This window comes from Anabas testudineus, chromosome 16, assembly GCF_900324465.2.
Source record: "Anabas testudineus chromosome 16, fAnaTes1.2, whole genome shotgun sequence".
Taxonomy (NCBI): Eukaryota; Metazoa; Chordata; class Actinopteri; order Anabantiformes; family Anabantidae; genus Anabas; species Anabas testudineus.
In genome coordinates this window covers 2,022,496-2,033,395 of record NC_046625.1, presented here as the reverse complement: position 1 = coordinate 2,033,395, position 10,900 = coordinate 2,022,496, and the positions used below count along the sequence as shown (strand labels likewise).

General features: G+C 42.3%; 1 protein-coding gene and 1 long non-coding RNA gene across 3 annotated transcripts; both read left to right on the top strand.

Moving 5' to 3' along the window:
• LOC113169153 lies at positions 1-1,974 on the top strand. Its single transcript, XR_003299545.1, has 2 exons — positions 1-287; positions 592-1,974. It is a non-coding gene; the product is annotated as an uncharacterized LOC113169153 (long non-coding RNA).
• A 4,456-nt stretch (positions 1,975-6,430) lies between these two features.
• hapln2 (hyaluronan and proteoglycan link protein 2) lies at positions 6,431-10,867 on the top strand. 2 transcript variants are annotated; one of them, XM_026370020.1, is made up of 6 exons: positions 6,431-6,643; positions 6,822-6,926; positions 7,693-8,049; positions 8,292-8,408; positions 8,503-8,685; positions 10,044-10,867. In XM_026370020.1, exons 1-6 carry the CDS (start codon positions 6,613-6,615, stop codon positions 10,319-10,321), a joined length of 1,071 nt encoding a protein of 356 aa, XP_026225805.1. In that variant the 5' UTR covers positions 6,431-6,612; the 3' UTR covers positions 10,322-10,867. The 2 variants fall into 2 exon arrangements, with proteins under 2 accessions (XP_026225805.1, XP_026225803.1); XM_026370018.1 differs by having other exon boundaries at positions 6,819-6,926.
• Positions 10,868-10,900: the final 33 nt, after the last annotated feature.

The following is a 10,900-nucleotide window of genomic DNA, read 5'->3' as shown; positions in this document are numbered from 1 at the left end:
TGCATGTGTCTTTCTGTATTTTACTTTTAAGAGGGTGTAAGGTTGCTGTGTGTCCTGGAAACAGAGACTTGACTGGTGCGTGACACAGGTAGAGACCACTGTACAGTCTGTTCTCTGTTAATGAACCATTTGTCTTCTTGTGGGTGTGTTTTTCTCATGGTAGATCCCAGAAAAAAAATCAGCTGTGATGCAATCCTGTGTATAAATGTCAGTGTGCTTCTCTGTGGTCAAGTCAGATCATGTACCGACTGATTGTATTTTCTTTATGGATCAATGTGTCAACCAAGGTAACACGTTAACGTTACGACCAGTACTTACTGGTTACGTACTGACCTATTTAAATTAATGTTTGTAATAAAATGTGATGGTGATTTTTCTATTTCATACCCAAGTGAAGACTGATCGATGCATCCCGACTTTAGAGCAGCTGATTCATGAGTCGTGTGTTTGTCTAACTGTTTTTTGGTGATGTTTTAAAGTAACGTAAACCTTCAACACCTGAGGCCATCAGGAGCCTCAGGACATCCAGGCAAGTCTCGTCTCGTCCCTTCTCCTCAAATGCTCTCATTCCTCATCACTTCATCTATGCAGGTAGTTACAGGTTTCACTTCAATCAACAAACCGGGAGCTTCACACACTGAGACACCTACCGAGGGGTGAGTCCACAGGTGTAGGATCACCTAACTACTGCTGCTGCTGGAGAACAGGATAGGACGGTGACCCCTGGACCTGCAGGTTTTCAGCGCACCGGTGATGTGACTGACGTGTCCTCTGAACAAAGTGAAGAAAGTAAACATGCTGTATTACACAACACACGGCTTGCAATCACGGTAGACATCAAACACGGATGGCGCCATCCTGGTGATGGTTAAATGGAAAAGTGGCAGAAACCTGAACCAAACAGACACTGAACTGTTTATATTACACACAATGCAGGCTGTGCTGGTGTCCGTGTTTGCTTTGCTACAAGAACACACGAGGATTGATGACTGATTTCATGTTCATGTTCAATGATTTCCATGTTTGTCTACTGCCTGAAATTCCACTGGTCTGTCGGTCGTCCAGTGTTAATTCAGTTTTTGGGGGCGTTCTCCTTCCAAACTGCCAAAAAACAAGTACAAGTGACTTGAGTATTATAGGATTCATCTTATTATATGTATCCCCACCTAAAGAGAATCAAGTACTTCAGTGAATTACTGCTGATACTGAAACTAACGTGTACATTGTGTCCTTGTGAAGTCAGAGCTGAGCTCAAGTCTTGTTATATTTACATTCTCATGTGACTGGATGTTTTAATGGACATCGTGATACTGCGCTTCACCTGAAAGAGATTCCAGGAGTGTTACTATGATCTAAATCTACAATTAAACACTGCTGCACCAAACTTGACGTGCTGCCACCAACACATTTACTCATCTGATTTCTCCCGTTTGTCTTTCACAGCTTGAGCTGATGATCCTGCATCTCTGAGTTAAATGTTCAGATCCTCTTCCAGAGCAGTTGTTACCGTCTATTACAGTCATGGTTTTTGTTGCAGGAAAGAGGCCGACAGTCGCTGTCATTTCAGACTTTACTCAGCTGACAGACTCGTGGCAGACAGGAAGTCTTGTGCATATCTCGTGCTAGAAGTGTCCAGGTCACCATGACATTGCATCAGATTGTTGATAATACTTGTTGTACGTTACAGTGTGTTGGTTTTTAGATCTATGAAGCTAAAGTGTTGTTGCTCAGTCTTCAGGTATACAGTACATATGAGATCATTTAAATAATTGTTTGAGATACAGGTTCTAATCAATGCTAATAAAAATCTGGATGTTGAGTCATGGCAACTGGACTGAAGAAGCTACTTGATGACTACTGAAATGTTTCGACCTAACAAGAAGGAAGTCCAGTTGTCATGACTCAACTTCCAGATACCTTCACCTGGACCACTGCGAATCTTTACTGACAATAAAAATGTTGTTGTGACTTTGACTCATTTCCTGTTTGTTCTTCTAGCCGCTCCATCTTCCCCTTCATCTCTTCACGTATCCCTTGTTTCAATCCTGCCTCCTGCCAACTTTATGATGTTAACATCAGCTCACATGATGCATTGTTGAGGTTTAGGGGGTGTGCACGTCAGCTCTACGAACCTCTGTGACCTAAGGTTACCTATAACCCCCGTCTATGCAGAGGTCTGCATGGACATTTACATGAACACTCTGGACTTCTTTCCTTTATGAGCCACTGCTCAAATGAAGCCTCAAACTTTGCAGATTTTCCTTTGCGGTGTTCCACAGTAAGTAGATGCTTCTTGTCAGTACATCAGTGCAGTAGGCTGGCTCCTGGGGGCCCACTGATAACACAATCTCCCAGTCAGAGGCGGGAAAGCATCAGTAGTAACACCATGGAGGCTACAAGAAAATCTTGCACCAGATGAAACCAGATAAGTACAGGACCAAACCTGCCCGTTATGTAACACAAAGAACCTGCAATAAGAAGCTGTGCGGGTACTTGACACTATTGTACACTGAGCCAAGAGAACACAGACTGACTGGTTGAATAAAGAAAACACGTTTATTAACTAAACAGTTAAGCAAAGTTAAGCAACAGGAGGAAATAATGATGCAGATCCAACTCCTACTGATCACCCCGTCCCATCCAAGTGGTGTCATTAATCAATTCCCTCGAAGATATTCCAGCATAAGCCAGTGATTATGTTGCAGCCTCATTATTGTAGAAATAACTTGGAAGTCAAAGAACACAAATTTAAACCAGAGCTGCTTTTTGTAACAACAAACCAGCATATTTCACCGAAACAAGAAACATTTGTCATTATGACAAGAAACTGAAGTTTTGTTTTTTTTTTCCATGGTGGCAGCAAAACAGAATCAGAATCCAAATCAGCACGAGGAACTTGACTTCAGTTTCTCAACGTACGTACACATGGTGACAAGGACAAGGAAAATAGACAGTAACATGACAACAAGCAAACGGCCGATGTTAGTCAAAGGAACTTAACCCAGCAGTATATAGCTTCACATTGGTTCATGGAACATACATGTTAGTGCATGATGATCACAGTTCTTGTGCGTTAGTGTCACAGAGGTTGTTTGGATCAACCGTAAATGATGAAGCTGTTCTCGGAGCAGATTCTGTGGCACTGACCACAGGGAAGGAGTTGGAACAGGATGTCCAGGGTGTGAGGACACATCAGCTGATTTTCTCTTGCACATGTCCCGACTCTGGAGTTGTACACGTCCAGAATAGTGGGTGGGTCCGTTCGTATCTGTCAAAGAATCATTGCATTTATCACATTCATCATCTTGAAATCCTGTGGCCATTTCAGATCTGAATATCTACCAAAGGCTGCATGTACAGTAGTCATCACGTGTTTTCCTCAGAGGGACACACACACACACACACACACACACACACACACACACACACACACACACGAGGTTTGTGTTTTGGCATTTGGTGGAGACGTCAGGTATGGGAATGTTAGCTTATCTCTCTCCCTTCTCTAGCCAAAGATCTATATCTACCTGTGACTATCACACTGTTTCCACGTGTTTCAAAACTAACTTAACTGGTAAGTGACTGGATGAAGAGCCTCGGGCTCCTCAGTGAATCACTCACTGTTAAGGACAACGGGTCGAATGTGCGCTCTCCTTTTTTTGCCTCGACTTTGTTTGTGACCGGCCGTTTGCACTAATATACAGCATTTCCTGTTTTCATCAACACCTCACGCCCTCTGGACTAAAAGTTAAACAACGCTAAAGTGCTGCAGGCAGAAGGTTGAAAGGTTTCTAACCTTCTTGGATCAAATATTTCGTAACACTTGGCACAGTAGAGTTTTCAACAGTCAGTTCACCACAGAAATACAATCAATCACACTGATCTCTTGATAACCATCAGCACAGCATGCAAATCAAACCTGATCAATGTCAGATAATTTTAGCATAACTTCTGAATGAAGAAACGTAATACTCGTTTAATTGTTGAGTGTTTTTCCCGTTAGTGAAATGCTGCATGCTTAGAGCCTAAAATGTTGAGGTCGCTGTGGTGGATGCTTCTAGTGGCTGATGTGTTCACCTGCACTGCTTCCATTTACAAATGTATATTTGCTGGGATTCCAAACCCAGCACCCCACTGGCCCACACACCATATAGTCCTAAACATTAATGACACGTCAGTATTGTTTTTTTTCTCCTGCCTGTCTGTGTTCCATTTAGACTCCATGACATGCCTGATGTATGCAAAGTCATCACACATACCTGCATTTTTGTGCATGACATGAATAGTGGGGGGTACAGGTAACCTGGGTCAGCATGGAGGGCCTCTCAGCTGTCATTAACATTTCACTCAAATCTGTCACTGTGCTCAAAAACTGTCACTCTCAGTGGAGAGAAGAAGCAAAGAGGAATCTGTAAGAATGTTAAGCACGTCTCGAGTTAGTGAGTCGTACAGGGGGGAGTCGTCCTGAGTGGTAGAAATATTGCACAATTTTTGCACCAAGCTGCCCTTGTGACCCCGCCACTTGTGACGCCTTTCATCAACAGAGTCATGCACTAGTGCAACTGGCAAACTGATACTGCATCAGGGCTGCAGGCAGGCCAGACCTGCTCTAATATCAGCCTTGTTTATCTGTTATACGTGGACAAAAGGGACATTCAGTGCCACAAGTTATGACAAGGTGCTGATGATGGAGGCAGAAACTATTTAAAGGAGGTTTTCTGTTCAACACACAGTACTTGCAGATTTAATCACATTAAAAAGTGGCTTTTGGGCACAGACAGGTAAAGAAGTCCCCCACTCGTCACTATCACGCCCGTCAGTGTGGTTGATGTGCCTGTATCGGACGTGATGTTTTTCCTTGTGCACCAAAGAACTAAAGGTGTCTGTAAGGTCACTCAGCTTCACTCAGCTTTAACCACCTTGAGTTTGACCTATGACATGTGTAATGTGTAAAACACTGTGTGCGTCACAATAGTCTATTAATGAGTCTGTTTAAAAGGATTCAGTCTGCTGTTCATTGGTTTCTGGCGTCTGGTATTTATACACACTTCATACAGCAGAGGGCAATGTTTGTGCTGCTCGTTCCTCCAACCTGGTTTTTCTGATGAAAAGTGAAGAGAAAGACACAAAAGGGGAAGAAATTAAAAGGTAGACGTGTTGACAAGTGGCTGGGTTAAAAAGTAAGCGTGAAAGTTGAAGTGTGAAAAGAACTGGGTGACACTGAAGACAGTCCATGTAAATGTCTAACAGAGCCAGAACTGTAGGAAGTCACATAACACGTGTGTTATAGGATTTTTATTTTCATTCATTTATTTCTTTTAAATGGGTTTTAAATGAGTGTCAAAACTAAAAAGGTCCCAAATATGGAAGATGGACAGAGTGCTGCTGAGACTGCTGGCTGTTGTCACCTAGAGGTGTTTGAGCGAATACTAATTGGAGACTGAGAAAGAGTCCCATTGACGACGGAGCACAATGGAGAAGCAACACAAGCAAAAACAGAAGAATCCCATTATTTCATCTTTTTTCCACATTGGGCCGTGTTTGTGTGACCGCCGCCTGCTGTCACTGAGTGGAGGACTGTGACTCTCACAATGTGGCCCTTGTGCCCAGGGGCCACGGTGGCAGAGGAAACTTGAGCCAACACAGCTTCCTCTGCCGCTGCCCCCAGAGCCATGTGGGCAATAACAAAGATGGCTGAATGCACACTACAGTCCTCTTTGGCAACAGCCTTCTGGGAAAGGTTAGAATACAGAGACAGGCTTGTTGTCCACAGCAGTGGCTCATCACTGATGCACTGTATGCTATATTATACTGTTTGACAGCAGGAGCCAATATTGTACACTGCAAATCTACTGAATCTGAATCGTTTTTATTGGTCAAATGATAAAAATACACCTGCACTAGAATAAATTAGCACCTTCTCTTCTTATGGGAATTTTAAAATAGCTGAAGCAGAAGAAAACAAACTGCCTTTGCTGATTTGTATTATACGGAGCAAAGTACAAGGTTTTAGAGAAAGATTTTCTGAACATGTCTTCATGGGTTAAAAATTACAAATGAGTAAAATGCTGGACCTTTAACTGGGTTCGTGTTGTTAGTGTATAGTTTGGGTCTCAAATGTAAATAGACTTGTCGTTCCACACAGTCCATTAAACCTTAAACCTCATCTACTTCAATGCTCACTTTATTTTCGTATGTACATCTTTTAAATTACTTATGGTGAATTTCCTTTTCATTTTCTGTCGTATTATTCATTGAATTAATATTTGAAGTGTACAAAACATTTATTTTGTTACAGGTTTTTCTGATACACTTATTTTGTTCCACTGACTGAACCGGAGGAAAAACAAACACCACGAGCGAGTCCGACCGTCATTAACATCTGGAGCAGAGAGGACAACAATCCTGTTTACACACTGTGGATATGAGCAGAGTGAGGAGAGAGAGGGGGTGAGAGGGAGAGAGATGAACTGAGTGACAGCTGTTCATTCAGGTCTTGGACAGAGGGACAAACAGGTATCAACAAAAGCTGGTTCTCATCCCAGTCAGGAATTATTTGGGAATTTTCTAAACCATCAAAACCTTCGTCATGTGGGACAAAGCAGGAGGTTGATGAGAGAGCTGCACCTTCTCAACTTTAAAGGTTTGCATGGTTCTCTTTATTTTATTAATTCAGATTAAGAGTTGTAATAGATGACGGACCTGTTGTTGGGATTTGTGTTGCTGTAAAATACTGAATACTGCTGTAAAATACACCTGCTTACTCTCTGGTGCGTCTGTATGTGCAGAGGTAAACTCTGTTCTTTTCTTGTGAACAGCAGGAGCTGGACGAGTGACTCGCTCCACAATGAAGTCTGCTCTGATTCTTCTTTTAACATCAAGTTGCTTCACCTGCTCTTCAGCTATGTACACCCCCAGCAGAGCAGGTAGAGTCGTGGACAGGGCAGAGTCATGTGTTGTATGATTAGTCACGTCTGGATAAATGAATGATGGCTGATTAGCGTCTAAATTAAAATGTATTAAATGAAAGTGAGTAATGTGGAGGTGGTCAGGACACCACAGATGAGGCCTAAATAAAACCACAAAAAGGTTTACATACACTGAAAAGCTGGATGCTGTACTGGAAGATTGGATATTTGGAGAAAAATTGTTCTCTGCCGTATTTGTGATTTGCCGTTTATTGTTAATTGTTAATAAAAAAAACGAGTTGCCATTACTCTTAATGTCCAACACATTCAAATTTGATCTATATTCAGTGGTGGTGACTGTTAGTGGAGTCAATAAACTAAATGATTTAACTTTTCAGTATTTTTATTAGAGATTTGCTCCATATCTCATTGTGTGGTGAGGTGCTGTCAAAGCCTCTTGTGACACAGACTAAACAACAGCAGTAGTGCAGAGATATTCCTCTCTAAAAGGTTTATGAGAGAGGCGCCTCCTAACCACTCAGAAGATCAAACCCCCCTGTGCGTCACATACTGAAGGGTACCATTTAGATTTCTATGAGACACCACAGACCGGGGGTTTTGACACAGCATCAGTTCTGTATCCTGACTGGACAGACCTGAGTGTCATGCTGCAGGTTGTAGTTTGAGACTAATAGACATGCTGCTACTCTGCAACATGTTTGATATTTTCATATATATCAGATTTGAATATTTGATGGCTTTAAAACTTTCAATTTTTCTGCAGCGTCTAAACAGCTGAAGTATCTCCTTGACCCACCTGTGTACGCCGAGGTTGTTGGCCGAAGGGGAGATAACGTCACCTTACCGTGTATCCTCAGAGAAAAACCCAGTCATTACAAAGTGAAATGGACAAAGCTAGAGCCAGAACGGGTGGGGTCTGAGAACATCATCATGATATCAAATGCACATGCCTTCAAGCCATACGGCCATCTTGGACCGAGGGCATCTCTCCGAAATGCCCACGCCATGGACGCCTCACTGCAGCTCGGTCATCTTGAGCTGGAAGATGATGGCATGTATCGCTGTGAGCTTGTCAACGGCATTGAGGATGAGAACGTTGTCATTACTTTGAGGATCGAAGGTAATTGACAATTGGTTCAGTGTCCATGAGCTGTTTCCTGATACAGCAACTAAAGCACATGCCTGAAATCTGCCCACTGTCACTGGTGTTATTGAAAATTCTCCTCATATGTAATAAATAGAGGTGTGAGTTTTATCAGGGCTGACGGTTTGTAGTTGGGAATCATGTATTTGATTAAACACAGGAAGTACAGGAAACACTAACTGAATTATAAACACTGACAGGATGGCTTCCATTTCTAGGTGTTGTGTTTCCATATCAGAGTAAACACGGACGCTACAAATTCACTTTCCATGAAGCCAAGGAGGCTTGTGCTGAGCAAGATGGCACATTAGCTACATACAACCAGCTCTATCGAGGTGCCACACACTGCACAAAGAGTTAATCATCAAATAATACTAGTAGTCTGCTGCTCGAGCAGCTCTCTTAAAGGAGCTTTGTTTCTCCCTGCAGCCTGGACAGAAGGTCTGGACTGGTGCAATGCTGGTTGGCTCCGTGATGGAACAGTTCATTATCCCATTATTCGTCCTCGACCCGTCTGTGGAGGAGAGCTGCTTCCTGGCATCCGCAGCTATGGACCAAAGAATAAAGATGTGGATCGGTTTGACACTTTCTGCTTCACCTCTCAGACATCTGGTAAGCTTTGAATTGCTTGGCTCGGATCCTGTGAGATCCGATTCTTATCAGACTCTTTGGGACTTGTTTACTGACAAAACTGAAAGCAGCACAACCCACACACCTTGATATTTCCCAACAAAGGCATCATTTCTTCCTGTTTGTTCAAATTTCACTAGCTGCTTTAGGGAATGACAGAGCCTCGTCTCCCTGAACTGGTCCCGCCTGCTTCCTGGTAGAGGTGTGAGTGTGGTGTTCCAGGATCAGCTTTTGGCGAAATAGCTTTACAACTTCCATCTAAAATCACGTGACCCAAACTGGTCCTTTTATTTTTTTACAGATACTGCACTACTGAGCAACTATCATAGGGTTGAATAGGTGGCATGTTTTGATCTCCTGTCCAGTTATAATACAACCATGGTGCCACCACTTTGGTCAGAGCAGCCAGCAGGAAGTTAGCACTGGCTGAAAATAAACTCTGACTCAGCTTTTTCCTCATCAGGCTGAGACTTGAATATATCATCTCATTTGAGCTGTAAGGGTTAAATTAATTTAGCTGCTATTGGTACTATTAACATCTAACAGTAAAATGATGCCTCTGCAAACATTGTTCGATACTTGAAGTGTTAAGAACAGCTAAAGTGAAAACCCTGTTGTGGAGGAGGCTGCACATTAGCTGCAGTGTGATGTGTTCTGGAAACCAAACATTCATTCATGATGTAATTTCAGAAGAAATGAAACAAAAGCCAGCGAGAGGGTTAATTTGTTTATTAGTGTAGAGGCTGAAATTCAACAAACTAACGCAGATTTAAAGATTCATCAAAGATTTATTAAACCAACACCAGAATCCTCTCCATAAAGTATGTCCAATAATTTAACATTTGATTCTGGAAGTCATAAGAGTTTCATCTGTAAGAATAGCTGACAGTGTAGGTGGTGTTTGTTTAACCATTTCAAAGATGTTTCATCCTCAGTGTCCAAATCAAACGTCCCAGCAGAGAAACCGTTCCAGGAAGTCTACAGTTAATTCCAATGGAGCATCTGTGTTTAGACAAGGATGTTGTTACTTTAGTTCATAACCAGTGTGCAGTGTATTACAGTTCTGGGTCTAAATGTCAGGTTTGTGTACTGTAGCAACAAGTTGACCTTCAGGAGCTACAGTGGAACAGTGGGGCTGAAGGTAGGTTGACAGAACAACAAAGTCTGTCAGTGAAACATGATCAAGTTCATTCTTTGGAAAATACTTGGCCGTCTGTCCCTGGAAACTTCCACTGCAATCATAATGAGATGGAAACTTGGGAAACAAAGGACTCATGTATAGTGGTTTTACCAAAATGATACTGTCTGGATACGTTTCAGTGAATCTTCTCCTCCCACAGGTTCTGTCTTCTACAAATCGGGCTCTTTCTCCTTCGAGCAGGCAGAACACACATGTAAACATCAGGGAGCTGAGTTGGCGTTGGTCGGCCAGCTTTACGCCGCCTGGCGTTTCCAAAACTTCGACCAGTGTGATGGTGGATGGCTGAAAGACGGCAGCGTACGGTTTCCCATCATCAACCCCAGGAAGCACTGTGGGGGTGTCCCTGATGCAGGGGTGCACTCATTTGGATTCCCCAACAAGATGATGCATCTTTATGGAGCCTACTGCTACAGGTAGCCTCGAATGAATCCCAAAGGGTTCGTTGAGCATTTCAGAGCAGCAAGAAAAAACTAAAACAACAAATGAAGTATATTTACTGCACGGTAGTATTTACAGGAATCCTCTGATGGGACAAATCGGTTCCCTGCAAGAAACCTCACATGTGAAGCATCAGACAATTACTCACCAGAGAATCATATAGTTATATTACATCTGTTTTACACACATACAGTCGCCCTAAACACTAAGAAATGAGACCATATGTTTGGACTTTTCACATATTTAAGTGTTTTTGTTGGCCTTATTTCTTCCTATTGACAGAAACTGACCAGAAATTTCAGTTTAGATAACATCAGCGTCTGTCAATAATTTAATTACTAGTGGCACTAAACGTAAATGGTAAAGGAAATGACATACATGCAAAGTTGTCTTCCACTAGAGCTGTAATGTCTTGTTGAGAGTTCCGCTTCCTGTGAGTTCATTTAAAGCAGCTCAAACTTTATCTGTAAATTAATTGCAGATAAAGTAATTGCATGTAATTTAATAAAAATGTGTGTGCACAGAGTTCACTTGCTCCATCATTCATTTTTTACCTCT